Source organism: Erinaceus europaeus, chromosome 6, assembly GCF_950295315.1.
Source record: "Erinaceus europaeus chromosome 6, mEriEur2.1, whole genome shotgun sequence".
Classification (NCBI taxonomy): Eukaryota; Metazoa; Chordata; class Mammalia; order Eulipotyphla; family Erinaceidae; genus Erinaceus; species Erinaceus europaeus.
The window spans coordinates 71562340-71582935 of NC_080167.1; the positions used below are offsets into that span (position 1 = coordinate 71562340).

The 20596-nt window shown below is 48.6% G+C and overlaps 1 protein-coding gene across 2 annotated transcripts in view; it reads left to right on the forward strand.

The window, feature by feature from the left end:
- NRP1 (neuropilin 1) overlaps nt 1-20596 on the forward strand; it is a 172881-nt gene that overhangs the window by 53058 nt on the left and 99227 nt on the right. For both annotated transcript variants that reach the window (XM_060192503.1, XM_060192504.1), the window contains exon 3: nt 16257-16438. In XM_060192503.1, coding sequence (XP_060048486.1) covers nt 16257-16438 — 182 coding nt within the window. The remainder of the gene's footprint in view (nt 1-16256; nt 16439-20596) is intronic.

Here is a 20596-nt window from a genome sequence, read left to right on the forward strand (position 1 = left end):
TTAAAAGCCTTGGCTCTCTGATCAATAAAGACATTGCACTGCCTCACTGCCACAGGTTCCTGAGTCACCTCTCCCGTGTCGCTGAGTGAGTAGCAGCCCAGGCTGAAAGCCCCCGCCCACACTTCAGTCTGACTCCCTGTCTGCCTTCTTTCCCCAGAATGCTTTACTTTGGTGCAGTACACCACCAGTCAAGTTTGGCTTGGTGTTTCCTCTTTCTGTTCTGCCCATGATTGAGATCATCCCCAAATTGCCCTTCTCTTTCAGAGTTATCTCACTGAACATGGTTCCTTCAGTCAATTTAATAATTCCTCCCTCCTTCTTTTTCTTCCTTTTTGGTTTTTAATTTTTTTATATTTATTTACTTTCCCTTTTGTTGCCCTTGTTGTTTTTTCTTGTTGCTGTGGTTATTATTGTTATTGATGTCACCATTGTTAAATGGGACAAAAAGAAATGGAGAGAGGAGGGGAAGACAGAGAGGGAGAGAAAGACAGATACCTGCAGACCTGCTTCACCACCTGTGAAGCGACTCCCTTGCAGGTGGGGAGCCAGGGGCTTGAACTGGGATCCTTATGCCAGTCCTTGTGCTTCGTGCCACGTGCACTTAACCCACTGCACTCCTATCTTTTTGGTTTTTAATACCATAGCAGTTAAAGTCTTTAGGCGCCTGGTGGTATCCTCAGGTAACTGAAGGAATTCTGGGTAGCAGAGTGCTTGGACGTGGCCTCACAGACTTTCCTGGAAGGCATGAGTACAAGGCAAAGTCTGGAAGACTTGAGTTCATCCCCAGGAGATGCCAGCAAGGTGGTGAGCTCCTGTGTGGACTCTGTGTTCCTCTTCCAGCAGCTTCTGAGGCAAGAATGAGCAATCCTTGGCAGGTATCTCTGATTAGAAGTGGATCCTGGTAGTGGGACCTGATGGTGGTGCACCTGGTTGACTGCACACATTATAGTGCGCAAGGACCCAGGTTCAAGCCCCCGGTCCCCACCTGCAAGGGGAAAGCTTCACGAGTGGTGAAGCAGGGCTGCAGGTGTCTCTCTATCTCCATCTCTCTTCCCCTCCCCTCTCAATTTCTTTCTGTCTCTGTCTAACAAATAAATAAATATTTTTTTTAAAGATGTGAAAAATACCAAAAATGAGATGAGGGGTCCAGGAGATGGTGCAATGGATAAAGCACTGGACTCTCAACCATGAAGTCCTGAGTTCAATTCCCAGCAGCACATGTACCAGACTGATGTCTGCTTCTGTCTCTCTCTCTCTCCTCCTATCTTTCTCATGAATAAATAAATAAAATATTTTTTAAAGTGACGTGAACATGATTTTTTGTTTATCACGACAGACTAGGAAGTGCCGGCCCCTCTAACTAGGTCTGAAGCAACCCCTCCGTTCCTTCAGGAGGGTTTTCACATCTATCAAGTGTCAAGTCTAGTATTTCCTGAATCTCTTCCCTGGTAAAAATCACACCAGTGCTGCATGTGGTGGTCACCTTAACACTGAACTAAGCTTTACAGCACGGTCATCCTCATTTCCACTCTCGGAGACAGAAGCCGGAGTTGCCGAGGGCATGGGTCAGCTTTTCCAAACCCCTTCCTCAAACACACACACAGCGTGGGACATCAGCGTTCTGCCCATCTAGCCAGAAACAGTCACTGTGGCAGTTTTCCAGAGCCCTGATAGGAATCCATTTAAGAGGATTCGATGGATATTAAGTGTGAGGCAGAGGAAGAGGAGGAGCCTGATTGTCACGTTTTCCCCTGTCTGCTTAAATGGATGTCAACCATTTACAGTCTGGATTACCTCCCTGGGTGTTTTTATAACTTCTGACGCGTGGCTAGGGCAAAGCCTTTTCCAAAGTGACTTTTCAAGCCAGCACAACAAATGCTTTCTGACAAACGTAGGTTTCACAGGCAATTCTACAGTAAAGGAGTCTTGTGATCAGTGAGGTTGGGTTACATGGAGGCTTCATACCTCTGGGGTTGCTTGAAACCTTTATGGATGGACAGGAATCATGAATATTTACAAAAGGAACATTAGGGGCAGAATCCATTAGATGACATTGGAGGAAAAGGAATGGTTTTCCCCCAGAACATTTCACAGTACTGGTATTCTGGGGAAGAAACTTTACGATCTGTTCTATGCTCATTTTGCTCCCTACTTCATAAAAACAGAGCAAGCACAGCAAATTGGAGGTGATACAGACGGTCTTGTGATCTTGGGAATGTACCATTAGTAGTGGGAAAAAGCAATTAGAATTCTTGAAGTATCTGAGCTATGAGGTATTTGGGAAACAAAACGACCGCTTCAGGAACCTGCAAAGTTTGAAATAAGTTTTCCCTGGAAGAATTCTCAAAGGAACCATTTTATTGTACATTTGTAAGCCAGCATTTATTTGTCCCCAAATAATTCAAGAACTAAAGTGCTGAAGAAAAAGAAAGAAAGAAAGAAATCACTTTGGTTCCATCTCCTTATGACTGCCCACTGTCAGTTCTCTTAGTGAATTTTTATTCATAGATAAAATGCGATTGACATTAGCATTCAGATTTTATGTATTCTAGCTGTTAACTGGGACAGGGGAGGTATGGGGGGCATCGCCTTCCCCAATGGAGACGGAAAGATCAGATCAGTCAGACCCAGAGAGGAGAAGCACCGCCTTGCCTCCCCTCTGCCTGCCCCACCTGCCTTGTTTTCACAGCTGAGCTTTGACTGTTATGGGGGGAATTTCTTTAGTACCTTTTTCTCACTGAGAAAGGCTCCCTTTATGCTACCTTTATTTTCCTTTTTGCTTCCTTGTTCATGTCCCCCTTTTCCTTTCTGTTAAGCTTGCTATAAAGGTAGCTTGGGGGCTGGGGGGGTCCTTTAGCCGTGTGGGGCTGACGGGATCTCTCGTGTGTGTGCTGTCTGGACAGAGCTGTTTCTCTGAGCTCCTTTCTGTGCTCCTGTGGTCAAGCTTACAAAGACGCTGCCGTTTCCACGTTTCCAGGCTACTGGCCGTGCGTGATCACTGCGTTCCTGTCTTCTAAACACACAGTCAGTCACTCCTTAAGGTCCTTCTAAACCAGGAGCTACCTAGACCATTAGAATCCCGCTCATGGTAGTCCGGGAGGTGGCGCAGTGGATAAGGCACTGGACTGTCAAGCATAAAGACCCGAGTTCAATTCCTGGTAGCACATGTACCAGAGTGATGTCTGGTTCTCTCTCCTTCTATCTTTCTCATGAATAATTAAATATATTTTTAAATTCTTTCACCAGCTTATTGCTAACACAGAGATAGTTAAAGCCTTCTTTGCGTTCTTCCGATTAGGGGCTCACTCGGTAAAAGCAGGCCAGTGGCAAAGTCAGGCCGGCCGACGTCTAGCTCACGAGCAGGGTGCTCTGAATGTCAGGGCTTTGACTCACCTGCATGTGAGAAGATGAGAAAACCTCGTGGATTTTATCTCCAGAGACATGTTTCCCATGACAGAAATTACTCACTGGGGCAGAGAATTGATTCTCTGAGGTCCATAAGATACTCCTGGCCCAGCTCCCCACCTCTGATACACCTGCCTTCTGACTTGATTGACTGTTTCTGTTTCGTTTGTTTTCTTTTGTTTTGTCCCGAAGGGCTTTATCGCTGGGGCTCGGTGCCAGCACTATGAACCCACTGCTCCTGGTGGCCATTTTTTTCCATTTTATTGGACAGGACAGAGAGAAATTGAGAGAGAAGGGACAAGAAAGAGGGAGAGAGAAAGAGAGACACCGGTAGACCTGCATCCCCCTCCCCCTGCAGGTGTGGAGCCAGAGGCTTGAACCCAGGTCCTTGCACTTAGTAATAAGCACATTTAACCCAGTGTGACACCACCCAGCTCCCGACTTGATACCCTTTTCTTTGATGACCAAGAACAAATATTCTAAGTGTGAATGCGTCCGACTCTATAGATGGCCGGTGAGAATACTGCTAAAATACTTTGCACAAGCACTCAGGGGTGGGATGAAGGCTACGGGAAATCTGTCCCCAGCACGTGCCTTCTTCTTTTTGTCATTGATAGATTCAACCCAGAACCAGAAGATCCCGGTTGGCCATAGCCATAGTGGCGTAATTATGTGGCAGTGTAATTTAAGTAACTGTGTGAGGGTTCACTGAATAGAAGATTAAGCTTCACAGCTTGGGTCAGTGTCCCGCTGCCTCCTCATTCAGCCCAACCTGGCTTCCCTGTCTGGTCTCACACAGAGACAGGAGTCCTTCAAGCTTCATCTGCAGACCCTCTCCTCACACGCCAGATACTTCCCACTTTTACTGGGGGGGAAGGGAGAGAGACAGACGGTCGGTCAGGGTAAAGGTTTTCAGAATGAATGAATGTACCTACTTTGCTCTGAAAAGATTCTATTGTAATTACTGCAAAGAAAAAAAAAAAAACTCTTACAAATAATTAGTATTTGCCAACTTCACTTCCTACAGCTCTGATGTAAGTGCAGGTCCCTATGGGATAGTTATTAATTAGTCAAGAGGATTTGTTTTTAAATCTTCACATGAGCACAAGTCCTATCATCTAAAACAGGATCACCGTTTCATTGTTATCCCCCCCACCAAATCATGAAACAAAAAGTTTGAGGATTGTGATTTTTATGTTGCTGGAGTCCCTGTTTTCTCAGCTCTGGAGTCTCCAGCATACCAAGGAGACTCAGCACAGCACAATTAGGACTGATCCAAACACAGATCACAGAATCAGTCCAGGACAGCAGTGGAAACTCGAGACTGTTGCAAGATTATTACACATATTAACTTCTTTTCATCCTCTCTATCATCCTGCAAGTCACATTTCATTCTGTCTTACAACTCCTTTTTAAAATGTGTGTGCATATATATTACTGGATAGAGACAAAGAGAAACGGAGGATGAGGAGACATAGAGATGGAGAAAGACAGAGACCTGCAGCCCTGCTTCACCACTCATGAAGCTGCTTGTGGGGACCGGGGGTTTGAACCTGTGTCCTTGAGTACTGTAATGTGTGCGCTTAACCAGGTGCCTGGCCCCGCCAGTCTGTCTGGTTTTCAGGGAACAGCTGAGACAGACGTGAGTACGGGGCCTGCTTGAGGATACTCAAATCATAGGTGTAAGCACTTGGGGCGCAGTCTTTGCATTTTGGCTTACTTGCCAAATTTTTCCTCCTTATCTCACTGTCTGTCTCCTTTGGCACTCTGTGGGAGACCAAAGAAAGAGATAGTTCCTGATGGATGGGTCAGAGCTTCAAGGGTAACCTTTCAGGCTCAGAATTGGGCCCCCAAATAACTTCTTATTCTGACCCAAGTGTGATGCTGATGCCAGACGTACAGACATGAGATCTTGTGTCTAATCCACAGTATCAGATATGCTAGAGTGATGGTCTTCTTCCTCTTCCTCTTCCTCTTCCCCTTCCTCCTCTTCCTCTTCCTCTTCTTCCTCTTTCTCTTTCTCTTCTTCTTCTTCTCCTCCTCCTTCTTCTCTCTCTCCCTCTCCCTCTCCCTCTCCCTCTCTCTCTCCCTCTCTGTCTCTCTCTCTCCCCCTCTCATATGTCTCTCTGTTATGTGATAAATAAAATTGTTTTTAAACGCACCGCAGTGGCTGTTGTCTCTCCACTGGACCATGTTGGAAGATGCTTCGGCTGGGGTGATAAGACAGCCACCTGGGAGCATGCCTGCTTTGCCGTGTGCAGGGTTCAGTTTCTTGCTGGGACCCCACAGAACACACTGTTATGCTGTCTTGCTCTCTCTCTCTCTCTCTCTCTCTTGCTCTCTGTCTCTTTCTCTATCTGGGAAAGTTGGCCTAAAGCACTGAAACCTCAGAGACAATAACAAAAATAAAAAAAAACTGTTCACTTAACTTACAGATTGCAGGCATTGTTTCTCTGGAAGAATGAAAGGAGAGGAGAAAACATCCCTTATGGGGGTGGGGGGGAGAGTCATCTTAAAATAAAATAAATAAATAAGAAGACAGTGAATGCTCCCAGAAAGCTTCTCTGTCATCTTATTATGACTAGCTGGATAGACCCATCTTGAGAAAATACACACAGCATTTCATTTCATTTCATTTCATTTCATTTCATTTCATTTCTTCCTTCCTTCCTTCCTTCCTTCCTTTCTTTTTCTTTCTTTCTCCCTCTCTTTCTCCCTTCCTTCCGTCCTTCCTTTCTCTTTCTTTCTTTCTTTCTTTCTTTCTTTCTTTCTTTCTTTCTTTCTTTCTTTCTTTCTTTCCCCCTTCCTTCCCTTCCTTCCTTTCTTCCTTCCTTTCTTCCTTGCTTCCTTCCTTTTTTTTCTCTCTCTTTCTTTCCCTTCCTTCCTTCCTTCCTCCCTCCCCCCCCCTCTCTCTCTTTCCCTGAGAACAGGAAAGTTGGCAAGAAGTAAAACTCTTCTACGAAGTAGGAAAGAGAACAAGTTGTAAATGGCGCTGATAACTTCCAGACGGTACGGCCTTACTTGGGAACCGACTTTATTATAATTAGAGGCATGTGAATTTTTCTATAAATACTGAACATGCAGGCTTGACCGTGGAAGACTGTCACTTCTGCACAGTCCTTGCTTTAAAGAGGTGTTCTTTCTCTTCCATAGACCAGGCATCTTGAGCTTGACAAGCTGAGCTGAGTTATAGGATATAGTTTCCCATGTGAAGGGGTCTTTTTAAAAAATCTTTTTTTTTAATCTTCCAGGCCATAAATCTTAACTACAAAGTGAGATTCTTCAAAACAAGAGGATTTCTATTAAAATTTGATGATTTTATACCACATGCCAGGAATTCTTTGGTATATTTACTTTTTAAGTAACTGGTTATTACTTTTCTGTCTCTAGACATCTGTGTTGGTCCAGCCTGACTCTTTCTGGTTCTGCTTCCATTGCGGGAATATGGCTTATTCTCTAGCACCTTGCTTTCCTGCTCATTACAAGCACCCTCTGTGGGCTGAGGGCCCCAAACCGAAGTCTAGTTTGGACTGACAACGCTGCAATTTCCCCGTCACCCTGCTCTTGGCCACGCCCCAGATTCTGTTGACTTGTCTGTCGGGTGACTAGAGTGCAGGGCTTCTTCTGCCTTCTGTCCTGCTACAACTTTCTGGTCCCATACATTCTACATTCTACCAGAGGTAGATATTGCAACTTTTTTTTTATCTAGAGGTTATTTAATTAATTTATTTAAAAAAATTATTGGTGATTTAATAATGATGATACAAGATAGTAAGATAACAGGGATATGGTTCCTATCACCAGGCTTCCAATTCCCATGGAAGCTTCCCTATTGTTTATCCCTCTGGGAGCAGGGACCCAAATTCTCTATGGGGAGCAGAAGGTGGGAGTTCTGACTTCTCTCATTGCTTCTCTGCTGGGCATGAGTATTGGCAGGTGGATCCATCCCCACAGCCTGTTTCTCTTTTCCTAGTGGGGCAGGGCCCCGTGGACGTGGGGTTCCAGGACACGTGGGTGAGGCCATCTGAGCGTGGGGAGATTCTCCGAGAGCCCTCAAGATGCCAGCCCCTGGTGTACACACACCTCCCCCCTCAGCCACCCAAGCAGTCTACATGCTGCCACCACGGGATCATGTTGATTCATTTACATGACTCAACCAGTTGACGTCAACAAAGGGAGCTACCTCCCTTTGAACTTGGAGGAACCGACCCAGTCAGCTGGACTCTTGACTTGGCCTTTCCTGAAAAGTTTTGATGCCTGAGGAACACTCCTGGTGGGGGAGGCTGGGAAGCGGGAGAGAGGGCACGAGGCACGCAGCACAGCGGGCAGACCCTGGGAGTGACGGCAGCTCCAGCAAGCCCACCACAACGGCTCCTTGACCTGCAACTCTTAAGAAACTCAGGTGTGCATCTTGGTGAAGACACTGAGGGCAGGTGAGGGCCAGGCTGCCGTCCCTCCGTTTACACATGGAAGGAACCTGAGTCTGTGTGATAAGATCAGGGGAGGAACCCAACAGTGGGGCCAAGGAGTTGCTGCTTGAATTCTACTGTCCTGCCCACTTGAATGGAGTGACCGGCCCCTCACAAACTCAGTCGGTGCAGAAGCAAGCAAGCCTACGGATTAGAAGTTAGTCCTGGACGGTGTAAGGAGACGGCCACTAGGAGGAAATGTGGATTCTGGAAAAGCATTGCGACAAGTGAAGATGAACTTCAGCTCAATGGTGGATGCTCCATGGATGCTGCTTATAAGTGCACAGGAAGCAGCAGGTGGAGGGGAGTCTTCCTTCCTTCCTTCCTTCCTTCCTTCCTTCCTTCCTTCCTTCCTCCCTTCCTTCTGCTCTTTCTTTCTTCCTTCCTTCCACTCTTTCTTTCTTGCCAAGCTTTGTGCCTATGATCCACTGTGCCCTCTCTCTCTCTCTCTCCCCCCTCTCTCATCCCCTCTCTCCCTCTCTCTCTCTCGCCCCCTCTCTCCCTCTCTCTCTCTCTCTCTCCCTCTCCCCCCCTCTTCTTCTCCCCCCTCTTTCTCTCCCTCTCCCCCCTCTCTTGTCCTGTCTCTCTCATCCTCTCTCTCTTTCTCTCTAGTCCTCTCTCTCTCTCCCTCTGTCTCTCGTCCTCTCTCTCTCTAGTCCTCTCTCTCTCACATGTGCACTTGCACATTAACTATGCACACTACTTGGGCTCTCAGTAAAGTCATGACATGTGCAAAAAAATGCATCATAACTTTTCCAACAGCTCAGTAGCTCTACACCCACTGGCAAGAAAAAAAAATAGTACCAGTGAAGTATTAGTGGATAAGGCTTTTAATTAGGAACAATAATGAACAGACAGAATGAACTGCAAGTTGCTAATGAAAGATTCAGAATCGGAAGGCCTGGTCCATGCCCGATCCCCCAGCAGACTCACAGGGGAGTGAGCAGACATTGCATCAAGTTTGTCCCAAGGCTGGCAAAGGTCACTCCTTACTCCATGGTCAAGTCTTGCACCCAGTGCTAGCCCAGCTCCTGCGATTCTGACGCCGGTGACTGCCTTCCTCCTCTTGTGATAAAAGTCGCTTTAGACGGCAGACCTGAGAACATTCCAAATGTGGGAATCCTCACAGGTGGCACGGCTGACTGAGGACATCTCGGGAAGTCTGAGATCAAAGCCCATCCAATTTATCTGCCTGCTAACTGTCAGGGGCTGAAAATCACACAGAGAGTCTCACTGAGTCCATTTTATTTGTTTGTTTTTTAAGGCAAAGCCTCTGATTTTCCTTCCCAATAAAATGCCTTAAAAGGCAGTGTTCTCTGACCAATAAATAGAAAATAGTTAGCGAGGCAACAGGGAATTGATTTGTTATTTTATAATCTGGGTAGTGAATGCTTTTGGAAATAATTCAGAAAGGAGTGTGGCTGTATTATCAGAAATTCGGAAAAGATAGCAAAAACGGAGACAAGCACTTAATTCACAGCTGGGACACTTTCCAGTTCTTTGTTCTGATCTCCCACTTAACTCATAAATATTTCTTCTGTTGGTAAAACAACCTGTGGCTGACTGTGGTTTTCATGACTGAGTCCCGATTTCCTTCACGTCTACTATATTTCCAGTTTACTACTATTATAAGTTCCAGGAAACATCTCGGGACAAATACAGGTTATTTCCTTAGAATATATATTGAGGGGCCAGGGGTTGGCGCACCTGGTTGAGTGCACACGTTATAGAACGTAAGGACCCCGGTTCAAGCCCCTGGTCCCCACCTGCAGGGGGACAGCTTCATGAACAGTGAGACAGGGCTACAGGTGTCTCTCTCCCCTTCTCTTTCTCCTCCATCTGAATTTTTCTATGCTTGGGGAGAAAGACCTGCTCTCCCTTTTTTTTTTGGGGGGGGGGGGTTGGCCAGGGGAGTAAGCTAGTTCTCGGCCAAGGGCTCCAGAGGCCCTCATAGCTTGTTCAGTTGGGATGGATAGCCATTAACAACCTTGTGCTAAGTAAGCCCAAGATACAGAGAAACACGTCTCTGCAGGCGAGAATCCTGTGGCCGGCATCCTTTCTCCCTCTGGCTCAGGATGTCAGGCGTCCGGTTTCTCTGTTATTAAGGTGCACGTGCATGTGGAGACGGGGCCTCCTGTAAGGGATTGAAAAGACACAGCCACCTAGAGTCCCCCCCTCTGCCAATATCCTGAGGATGGCCAGGAGCTGTGCCCTCACAACTGGGCCCAGTAGCCCAGTCTGCAGACACCTGGTGTGGATTAACTTTCTCCCCAGCTAGAGCCAGGGGGCATTTGCGCTCTCAGGAGAACAGCCTGCCTGAGGTAGAGTGTGCTGTCTGTCTGCTCAGCGTGGCTTTCCTGTGAGACCTCTGAGACTCCTCTGGGCTGACTTAGGCCATTTCTCTTCCCAGTTCCCCTCTCCTTGGCCATTTCCCTAGACCTGTAATTGAAACGTTCCCGAAGAAACAATAATAGTAGGGATAATGATCCCTGGGTAATCCTTTCAAGAGTCCGTAGAAGGAGATCTTTATTCCTTTATCACTCCTCTGGGAAGCCTGACTCGTGATTCCTATGAAGGTTCCGGAAAGGACTTTCACCACCGAGGCGCACCTAGGTAGGAGGAGAAGGTGTGAGCTTAAAGGACCTTGAGCTTCAGAGACTTGGATGGTGCCCCTGTTTCATCGCCAGCCGAGGCCCAGCAGGGGAAGAATCTCTCAGAACTCTGCACCCAACGCCACCCGTCAAACCTGAAGGACTGGGCTGGCAGGCCTTTGTGGTCCATTCCGGTAAGGGAAAGGGCAAGCTGCATAGGGGACACTTCAAGGTAGACAGGAGGGCCGAGGTAGATAGCATAATGGTTATGCAAAGACTCTCATGCCTGAGGCTCCAAAGTCGCAGGTTCAGTCTCCCACACCACCCTAAACCAGAGCTGAGCAGTGAGCTCTGGTGCTTCTCTCTGTGTCTGTCTCTGCATCTCTCTCAAAAATCAAATAAATAAAACATTTAAAAAAAAAAAAAGGTAGACAAGATAAGAGGAGGGAGAGAATGCCCCGGAGGAGGGCTGGTGGTTTTCTGGTCTCTGCTACGACCATACAGTCTCAGGGTCTCTAAGAACCCTTTTGTGAGCAGAAATGGTGCAGAGTGTAATCATCGTTATTCCTTTGTATGGAATACCAGGAATTAGCACTGTCCTTGCTACTGTTGTTGTTGTTGTTGTTGTTGTTGTTGTTGTTGTTGTTGTGTGCAGAACCAGGGCCTCGTCCCAAGCTGTATAGCTAGCTTGCCTCTTGCTGGGTCACTTTTCCCTTCAGATGGAGAGACAGAGAGAGAGTTCTCCCCAGTGCTGTAGCAGCTGCCATGTGGTGCTGGGAATCGAGCCTTGGTCACACGAATGGCAAGGCAGCCTCGGATCTGTCTCCCCAAATATCGTGCCAAGTCATACCAGACAGCACACAAAACCTGCCCTTGGCCTTAGCCGTTTACGTGAAGACCAGCCCTGAGAAAAACATCTCTGAAAAGCATTCTCCAGTCCTCCAAGACGGGTCCTGACCCCTCCTGGTAGCTTCCAGGGATCAGATTCCTGAGCCCCGTGCACCCGACTCCAGAGCATCACTGGGGTGACACACTGGTCCCCAGGGAGGGCTCCACAGCTACATTCTTACACCTCATCTGCCAGCAGGGAAGTCAGTAGCGTGGAGACCAACGTCCATGCAGAGGGAGCCTTAACGACCTGGGCAGTGTGGCCTTCTACGACCTGTAAGCAAGCGCCGCTGACCATTGACCTGAGCTGCTTTGGGGACCTCTTGGGGGCCTCTGCATAGGGCACTGGGGGTGGTGGTGTTTGAGCTTCAAAAACAGCAGCTCTGCTGCTTCTGAATCGCACCAGCCGCATCCCGGACGGCAAATCCAGTTGCCCCAGCTCGCCACTTGAGCAGTCAAGTGATATCTTTCTTGCTGGGAAGAGATTCTCTCATCCCCCTCGTCCTCTTCACAATGGCTCTGTGCAGCCAGGAGAGGAGCCCGGCTGGCTTCACTGCGATCCCAGGACACCTGAATTAAAACCCAAGGCTTCCAGTTCCTCCTCTGCCGCCTGCACTGGCCCGGGACTAGCTGGGTTCTCGGTCTTGTACCCAGGAGAGAGGTCCCCTTGAAGAGCTGCCCTGGGCCCCCCAGGATACCTCAGCCCTCCTGTGCCTGGGAGGTGCACCGCGCTGAGTCTGGCCACTTAGTCTCTGTTTTTAGATTTTATTAGTGACTTAATATTGATTTACGAAACTGAGATAACAAAGGTGAAACGCCACACCGTTCCCACCACCAGAGTTCCGTGTCCCATTCCCTCCATTGGAAACTGCAGTGTTTCTCCCAAGGTCACTGATATGGGTTGACTGTTATTTCTATAACTACCTATATTTATATCTGTTAGCCCCCTTTTTTCCTATGGTCCTGTCTTCTCTTCCTTCCTTCCTTCCTTATTGATTGATTGATTGATTGTCTCCAGGGTTATTGTTGGGGCTTAGTGCCTGCACCACAAATCCACTGCTCCTGGAGGCTAGTTTTTCCCTTTGGTTGCCCTTGTTGTTTATCATTATTGTTATTATTGTTGTTGTTGGATAGGACAGAGAGAAATCAAAAGAGATGGGGAAGACAGGGGCAGGGAGAGAAAGACAGACACCTGCAGACCTGCTTCACCGCCTGTGAAGCGACTCCCCTGCAGGTGGGGAGCTGGGGGCTCAAACTGGGATCCTTATGCCGGTCCTTGTGCTTTGCGCCACCTGCACTTAACCCGCTGCACCACCACCTGGCCCCCTTCTCTTCCTTTCTAAGCCACACCTACACCTGTTACTACTTCCGAATGCCCTTCCTTTTACTTCTTCTCTCTCCAGTTCCTGATGGAACTGGGGTTCAGAGCTCTCTGGTCATATTCTATCATTTATCCCTCTGGGAGCCTGGACCCAAATCCTTTTAGGGAGCAGAAGGTGGGAGTTCTGGCTTCTGTCATTGCTTCTCTGCTGGACATGGGTGTTGGCAGGTGGATCCACACCCCCAGCTTGTGTCTGTCTGTCCCTAGTGGGGCAGGGCTCTGGGGAGGGGAGGCTCCACTCACTTAGTATTCAGGTCCTGTCAGGATCCCAGTGAAAAGCCTGTATTGCAAAGCTGGATACACGGCCGTCAGACCCAACACACTGGGCAGCTGAGCTCACAGGCAGACTGAGAGCAAGTGCAGGGCCAAGCATGCAGACAGTGGAGCTGTGGAGATGAAAGGGGTCCATCCACACAGGCCCACTTGGGAGGCCTCGGAGCACACAGAGGGCGTTCTTCCCAGCTGCCCCAGGCTCACTGGGGAGGCCCGTCCAGATTTCGAACATAATGCTCACTTCTTCTTCCTCCTTCTCCTCCTCCCCCACTCTAAGTCTTCTCTTTGTCTTCTTTGTATATGCAAAGCATTCTTGCAAGTCTCAAGAGGGGGGTGGTAGGGCAGGAGTAGAGCTCAGTGGGTTAACACAAGGACCTGCATAAGGGTCCAGGTTCGAGCCCCCGGCTCCCCACCTGCAGGGGAGTCGCTTCACAGGTGGTGAAGCAGGTCTGCAGGTGTCTGTCTTTCTGTCCCTCTGTCTTCCTCTCCTCTCTCCATTTCTCTCTGTCCTAACAGTGACATCAGTAACAACTACAGTAATAACTACAACAACAATAAAACAACAAGGACAACAAAAGGGAATAAATAAATAAATAAATTTTTTGTTTAAAAGAAGACAAATGGTCCTCACGTGCACATCCCGGGTTCTCAGGGCCACACCGCTGGCAGGTCCCTGACCACTGCCTGAACCGGCCCAGGAAGCGGAAGCCCAGGCAGTGAATACTGTGATTCCCCATCTGGGAATTTTTAGGCCCCTCAATGTCGGCCTGATTTTCTTCTTGCTGTCCACAAAGCTGGTACAAAGTCTTAGCTGATGAGGTGATGTCCTTTCCATGTAGAGATCCCTGACTAGTGACATCATCTTTGCCGCTGTCTCCTGAGACGTCTGTGAACCTAAATAATGTGCCCTGGGCAGTTTGGAGAGACAAAGATGGTTAAGGATGGCAGTGGTCATCGTGAAGATCCCACCCCCCCCTTGGATCTCTCTCTCTTTTTTTTTTGCCTCCAGGGTTATTGCTGGGCTCAGCGCCTGCACCGTGAATCCTCTGCTCCTGGAGGCCATCTTTTCCCCCCTTTTGTTGCCCTTGTTGTAGCCTTGTTGTGATCATTATTGTTATTGTTGATGTCGTTCGTTGTTGGATAGGAGAGAGAGAAATGGAGAGAGGAGGGGAAGACAGAGGGGGAGAGAAAGACAGACACCTGCAGACCTGCTTCACCGACTGTGAAGCAACTCCCCTGCAGGTGGGGAGCCGGGGGCTCGAACTGGGATCCTTACTCCCGGTCCTTGTGCTTTGTGCCACCACCCCAAGATCTCTTTTAAACTTACAGATTCAGTTGATATTCTGGCCACCCGTTAGCCATTTCTGAAATGAATATATCCCAGGACTTCTGAGCCCAGTCTAACACAGAAATAAAAGGCAAAGAAAGCCTTGAGATGAATAACTGATAATATCGCCCTGTCAGTTCTAAAAGAAAAATGGAAGGCAAATCAGATCTCTAGCTCTTAGGTGACTTGGTAAATAAAAAGAAAGAGCCAGGCACTAAGAAACAGAAAGCAGAAGGCTTCCTGCTTTGCTGGTTTAGTAGAAGTGCTTTTGCATTTTTCAGAAGTAAAGAAGCACGTCTGTCAGCTTAGTGAGATCTTAAGGCTAATATTTCATCATCACTTTGTTTCATCATTTGTTGCCCTAGTGGAATATTATTAAGTACAACTTATTATGATGATTTCACTTATTTTTCTTTCTTTTTTATGTATTATTATTATATTTTTGCCTCCAGGGTTATTGCTGGGGTTTGGTGCCTGCACTACGAATCCACTGCTCCAGGAGGCTATTTTTTCCCTTTTGTTGCCCTTATTGTTTATCCTTATTGTTATTGTTGTTGCTGTTGGATAGGACAGAAAGAAACTGAGGAGGGATATTGGGGGTGAAGGAGAAAGACAGACACCTGCAGTCCTGCTTCACCGATTGTGAAGCGACCCCCCCCCCGCCGCAGCCGCAGGTGGGAACTTGCGATCCTTGCGCTTAACCCAGGACTCTACTGCTCAGCCCATTTTTAAAATCTTTATTTTATTTGATAGGACAGAGAGAAATTTAGAGGGGAGCGGGGAGAGAGAGACAGACAGACAAACAGATAGATAGAGACCTGCAGACCTGCTTCTCCACCTTGTGAACCTTTCCTCCTGCAGGTGGGATCTGGGGCTTGAACCTGGGTCTCTGTGTACTCAGCCAGGTGCACCACCACCCGGTCCCTTGAGTCCTTTTTCTTCTAATTCTCTCAACTTGTCACTCTAGCTGTGTCAAAGGTCCTTTTCAGACAACTGTTTTCCTTTACAGATTCAGGCTGGTGGATATAAAGAAAGTCCCCCCCCCCCCATTTTTAAATGTGCTTTTTTTTTAGTTTGGCAAGATCACTCAAGTGCAGTTTTTTTAAAAAGTATTTTTATATTTATTTATTTACTTATTCCCTTTTGTTGCCCTTGTTGTTTTATTGTTGTAGTTATTATTGTTGTTACTGATGTCGTTGTTGTTGGATAGGACAGAGTTAGAAATGGAGAGAGGAGGGGAAGACAGAGAGAGGGAGAGAAAGACAGACACCTGCAGACCTGCTTCACCGCCTGTGAAGCGACTCCCCTGCAGGTGGGGAGCCGGAGGCTCGAACCGGGATCCTTGTGCCGGTCCCTGTGCTTTGTGCCACGTGCGGTTAACCCGCCGCACCACCATCCGCCTCCCTCCGGTGCAGTTTTAAGAAAGATGGTATGTGATTTCTTCGAGTACGGTGACTGTAGAGAGAATTTTTCCTCACAAGTTGGAGTTGGGTGGCATGGAGTCTGGAAGAATCTGATGATTATTCTGCAGACATCTGTTTGGAGGGTGGGTTGCTCACAGAAATCAAAGACTTGTTCCCAGGACTGCTCCAGCCAAGGAGGCATTCTAAATTCATAGGAGAGCATCATGGTTTGGAAAGAACTCACTGCGGCCCCCACTTCAGACAGAGAGACAACTTCCTGAGAGAGGACTGCGCTCAGAGATCTCCTCTTTCCCTTGTTCATCGGTCTGTGAGCATCATGGCCGGTGATCTTCAGAGTGCTGGCCCTGTGAGGGGATGTGTACAGGGGGGTGGAGTCCTTGCTCATCCCTCCTTTTGCCCGCCGGGCCCCCACTCCCTCCCTGCCACCCCTGGGTCTTGAACCAGGGAGGCCTCGTCCCGCTAACCATCCTTGTCTCTCTGTCCTTGTCTCTCCGGTAGGTATGACTACGTGGAGGTCATCGACGGGAAAAATGAGAACGGGCGCCTTTGGGGCAAGTTCTGTGGCAAGATTGCCCCTTCTCCTGTGGTGTCTTCCGGCCCGTTTCTCTTCATCAAGTTTGTCTCCGACTACGAGACTCATGGTGCAGGCTTCTCCCTCCGCTATGAGATCTTCAAGAGAGGTGAGGAGCTGCCAGGCACTGACAGTGTGTGAATTTGGGAGGCACAAGGCTGGGGCCCAGCTGGGGCGCACCTGGTTAAGTGCAGGCATTGCAGTGTATAGGGGAGAGAGGGAGAGAGAGAGAGGGGGAGACGGGGAGAGGGGGAGAGAGGGAGAGACGGGGAGAGAGAGGGAGAGATGGGGAGAGAGGGAGAGAGAGAGAGGGAGAGACGGGGAGAGAGGGAGAGACAGGGAGAGAGGGAGAGACGGGGAGAGAGGGAGAGACGGGGAGAGAGGGAGAGACGGGGAGAGAGGGAGAGACGGGGAGAGAGAGGGAGAGATGGGGAGAGAGAGGGAGAGACGGGGAGAGAGAGGGAGAGATGGGGAGAGAGAGGGAGAGATGGGGAGAGAGAGGGAGAGATGGGGAGAGAGGGAGAGATTGGGAGAGAGAGGGAGAGATGGGGAGAGAGGGAGAGACGGGAGAGATTCCCACAGTTTACAAGGCAGATATTCTGTAAGATTCTGTTAAAAGTTTTTATTTTTATCTTTTCTCCTTCCAAAAAACTAGCATGACCGTCTCTTGAAGTCTGTTTTCTTTTTCTAAAATCATGTCCGTACATCCTGACCTCTGTGTCTTACTGTGGAAGTCAGGATGGACAGGTCTGAGGAGAATGGAGGCAGCCTCGAGTTTCCAGAGCTCTAGGAGGGGAGGAGGGTTTATTATTATTATTGTTGTTATTATTATTATTATTCCTGGAGGGATGACGGAGAGCAAACCCCTTAGAGAGAACGGTGTGGTAATGTTTTAAGTAGCCTTCTCCTTCGAGAATAAATGTCCCTTAGTAATCTGCTGCTCCAATCCTCTATATCACAGTGGGATAAAATCGGGATTCATAGCCGCTCAGTCTTGGGGAAGTGAGCACACATACGAGTCAAGTGATAGACAATAAACCTTTATCCGGATGCAGCCTGCAGGTTTCTCTTATGTGCTAAAGTGTGTGTGTGTGTGTGTGTGTGTGTGTGTGTGTGTGTGTGAGAGAGAGAGAGAGAGAGAGAGAGAGAGAGAGAGGAGGGAGAGAGAGAGAGAGAGAGAGAGAGGGAGGGAGAGAGAGAGTTGGTGGAGACAGCCTTCTGAACTCCCCCAGGTACAGAAGCTTACGTCTTGAATGTGTTGGCCTAGGATGCAGAGGAAAGCATTTTTGTTTTCTTCTCGTTTTCTGATCTCACTTTTAATTCACTCACTCACGGCTTCTCTTTCATTGTTTGTCAGTGACCCACAGTGATAAAGGTGCTGTCCTGTGCCGACCCATCAGCAAAGTGCTATGTCCACACCTTTCAGGACAGCCGCCTTGGTTCTCCAGCGTCTTGGAGACGGCGGGCTTCTTTATTTGCTCCCTGTGTCTACACTCCACATCTGAGTGGGGTCCTCTGGCAGCTGACCTTCATGTCCTGACTTGCTGCACTGAGCATAATCACCCCATTTTGCTCCCCCCCAAAGGGCACACTATCACAGCAGAAAAGTTTTTACTAGGAACAAAATCTGCACACTAGTGAAAAAGACAAAGAAAAAGAAAAAGCCAGAGAGTCCTCCTTGGCTAACCACAGCGGAAAACAGTGTCAAGGAAAATCACAGGAGTTTCTGGGAATATTGGTGCAGCGTCTTCACACGTCAGGATTCTGACTCTGCCCCGTGTACATGTGAACGAGCGGAGAGAACTTTCTTCAGAAGTTGATCTGAGCATGGACTCAGCCAGGCTGTACTGGCACCAGGCTGTGGAGATGCTGAGATACGGGCCTGCTTTTTCTGGGTGGAAAGTGGTTTGACTTGTTTGCATCTTGCTGCTCTCAGATGCTGAAGTTCTCACTCCCTCTCCCCCCTCTCCCTCTCCCTCTCCCTCTCCCTCTCTCTCTCTCTCACTCTCACTCTCCCCCTCCCCCTCTCTCACTCTCCCCCTTCCCCTTCTCCCTTCCCCCCTCCCCTCTCCTCCCCTCTCAGTCTCTCTCCCTCTCTCTCTCCCCTCTCCCTCTCCTCTCCCTCTCTCTCCCCCTCCTGCTCTCCCTCTCCCCCTTCCCTCTCTCTCCCTCTCCCCTCCCCTTCTCTCTCCCCCTTCTCTTTCCCCTCTCCCTCCCTCTCTCTCTCCCTCTCTCTCTCTCTCTCTCCCTCTCTCTCCCCCCTCTCCGTCTCTCCCCCCCATCTCTCTCCCTCTCCCTCCTCTCTCCCTCTATGAACATGGTTGAGTGAAAGAAAGGGAATGCTATCCCTGAGTTACTGTGAATTATCGATGGGGCCAGGGAGACAGCTCAGCCTGTGAGAGCACGGCGCCACACGCCCAGGGTTCAGTCCCCAGTGCGGCCATGTACTCTGGTCTCTCTTGCCCTCTTCTCACATAAATACATTTTTTAAAAAAGAATGCGCGACAAATAGCCTATGATTTCACTCCCATGTGGAGGATAAGGAAGACGGATGTACAAATGAAACAAAGATAAAGAAATGCTTCCATCAGGAGGCCTGGCTGGTGACTCCAAGAGGAGATGGGGTAGAGAACAAAGAGCCCTGGGTCTCGGTGGCCTGGGAGCAAAATGAAGAATTGCTTTTTTTTCTTTTTCTTTTTTCAAGTGAAGCAGCATGGCTGCGTAAGCTCACATCATTCCCAGTCCAGTAAAGAGCCCTAAGCCTGCCCCCACCCTCCCATTCTGTCCTCCTACCAGCCTGGGTCAGCCGGCCTCCAGGCCTCCACTGCTCCACGGTTGGTCCCATGTTTTGTCACAATAGCTTAGAAAACCTGGTTTAGCCTCCAGGGATGTCGGATACACAAGTATGCAGCAAAAGTGTCAGTTTTTTATTGATTTAACAATGATTGACAAGAGTGTAAGAGAACAGGGGCACAATCCCACACAGTTGCCACCACCAGAGTTCCATGTCCCGTCCCCTCCATTGGAAGCTTCCCTGTTCTTTATCCCTCTGGAGCAGGGACCCAAATTCTTGATGGGGAGCAGAAGGTGGGAGTTCTGGCTTCTGTCATTGCTTCTCCGCTGGACATGGGTGTTGGCAGGTGGACCCACACCCCCAGCCTGTGTCTGTCTGTTCCTAGTGGGGCAGGGCTCTGGGGAGGGGAGGTTCCAGGACACACGGATGAGGGCGTCTGCCCAGGGAAGTCAGTTTTGCATCATGGTAGCATCTGCAACTCGGTGGCTGAAAAAGCATTAAGTTCTAAAGCAGAATAAATTGTTAAATAATCAGGAACCTAAAGGCACGAATATCGCAGATGAGACTTGGGGTCTCCATTTTGGTAAAAGCTAGTGGGTCTATTTTGGGTCTATTCCCAGGAGACTGTGACTGTACTAAATGTTGCCTGAGCCCCACAGCTAACATGCAGGTAGTTTAAGGCACTGTCCCCAGCCTGTTTCTATCTTTCCCTGGTGGGGTGTTTTATCCGGGCGGCCCACTTCCTAACAGAGCTACAGAACCTAGATACAGACCGGGGTCCGTGAGACAGGGCGTGTGTGCACATGGATCCATCAGTGAAAGTACACCTTTTTTTTTTCCCCCAATTTTGAAAGCAAATGCCCGGGAGAGGGGTATAGCGGGTAGAGTTCAGGACTTGCATGTGGAAGCCCCAGATTCAGTCCTCAGCACCACACATGCCAGCGCAGTGTTTGCTCACTCTCCTTTCATCCTTTAAATACGTATGTGAATAAATAAATATGGAAGGCAAAATAGGGGGCTGTGGAGATCGTGCAGGCAGGAGGCCCCAGGTTTGGTCCCTGGCACCACCAGTGGCCCGAGCTGAGTGACACTCTGCTCAAGATCAATGTGACCTTAATCACAGCCATTTTTTCCACTCATCAATTTCACCTGAACAATTTTACAGCTGAGGAATAGCTGAGTAGTATTCCATTGTGTTTTCCATGGTGTATCTAGACCACAGCTAACTCAGCCACTCACCTGTTGTTGGACACCTGGGTTGCTTCCAGGTTTTGGCTGTTACACATTGTGCTGCTATGAACACAGGTGTACACACAACTTTTTGGATGGGTGTGTTGGGTTCCTTAGGCTCTATCCCCAGGAGAGGAATTGCAGGGTCACAGGGTAGGTCCACTTCTAACGCTTGGCCAGTTTAAATAGCCCACCACTGTCATTTATCGATAAGGCCTTGATATCACTGAATCGTCATTAAAA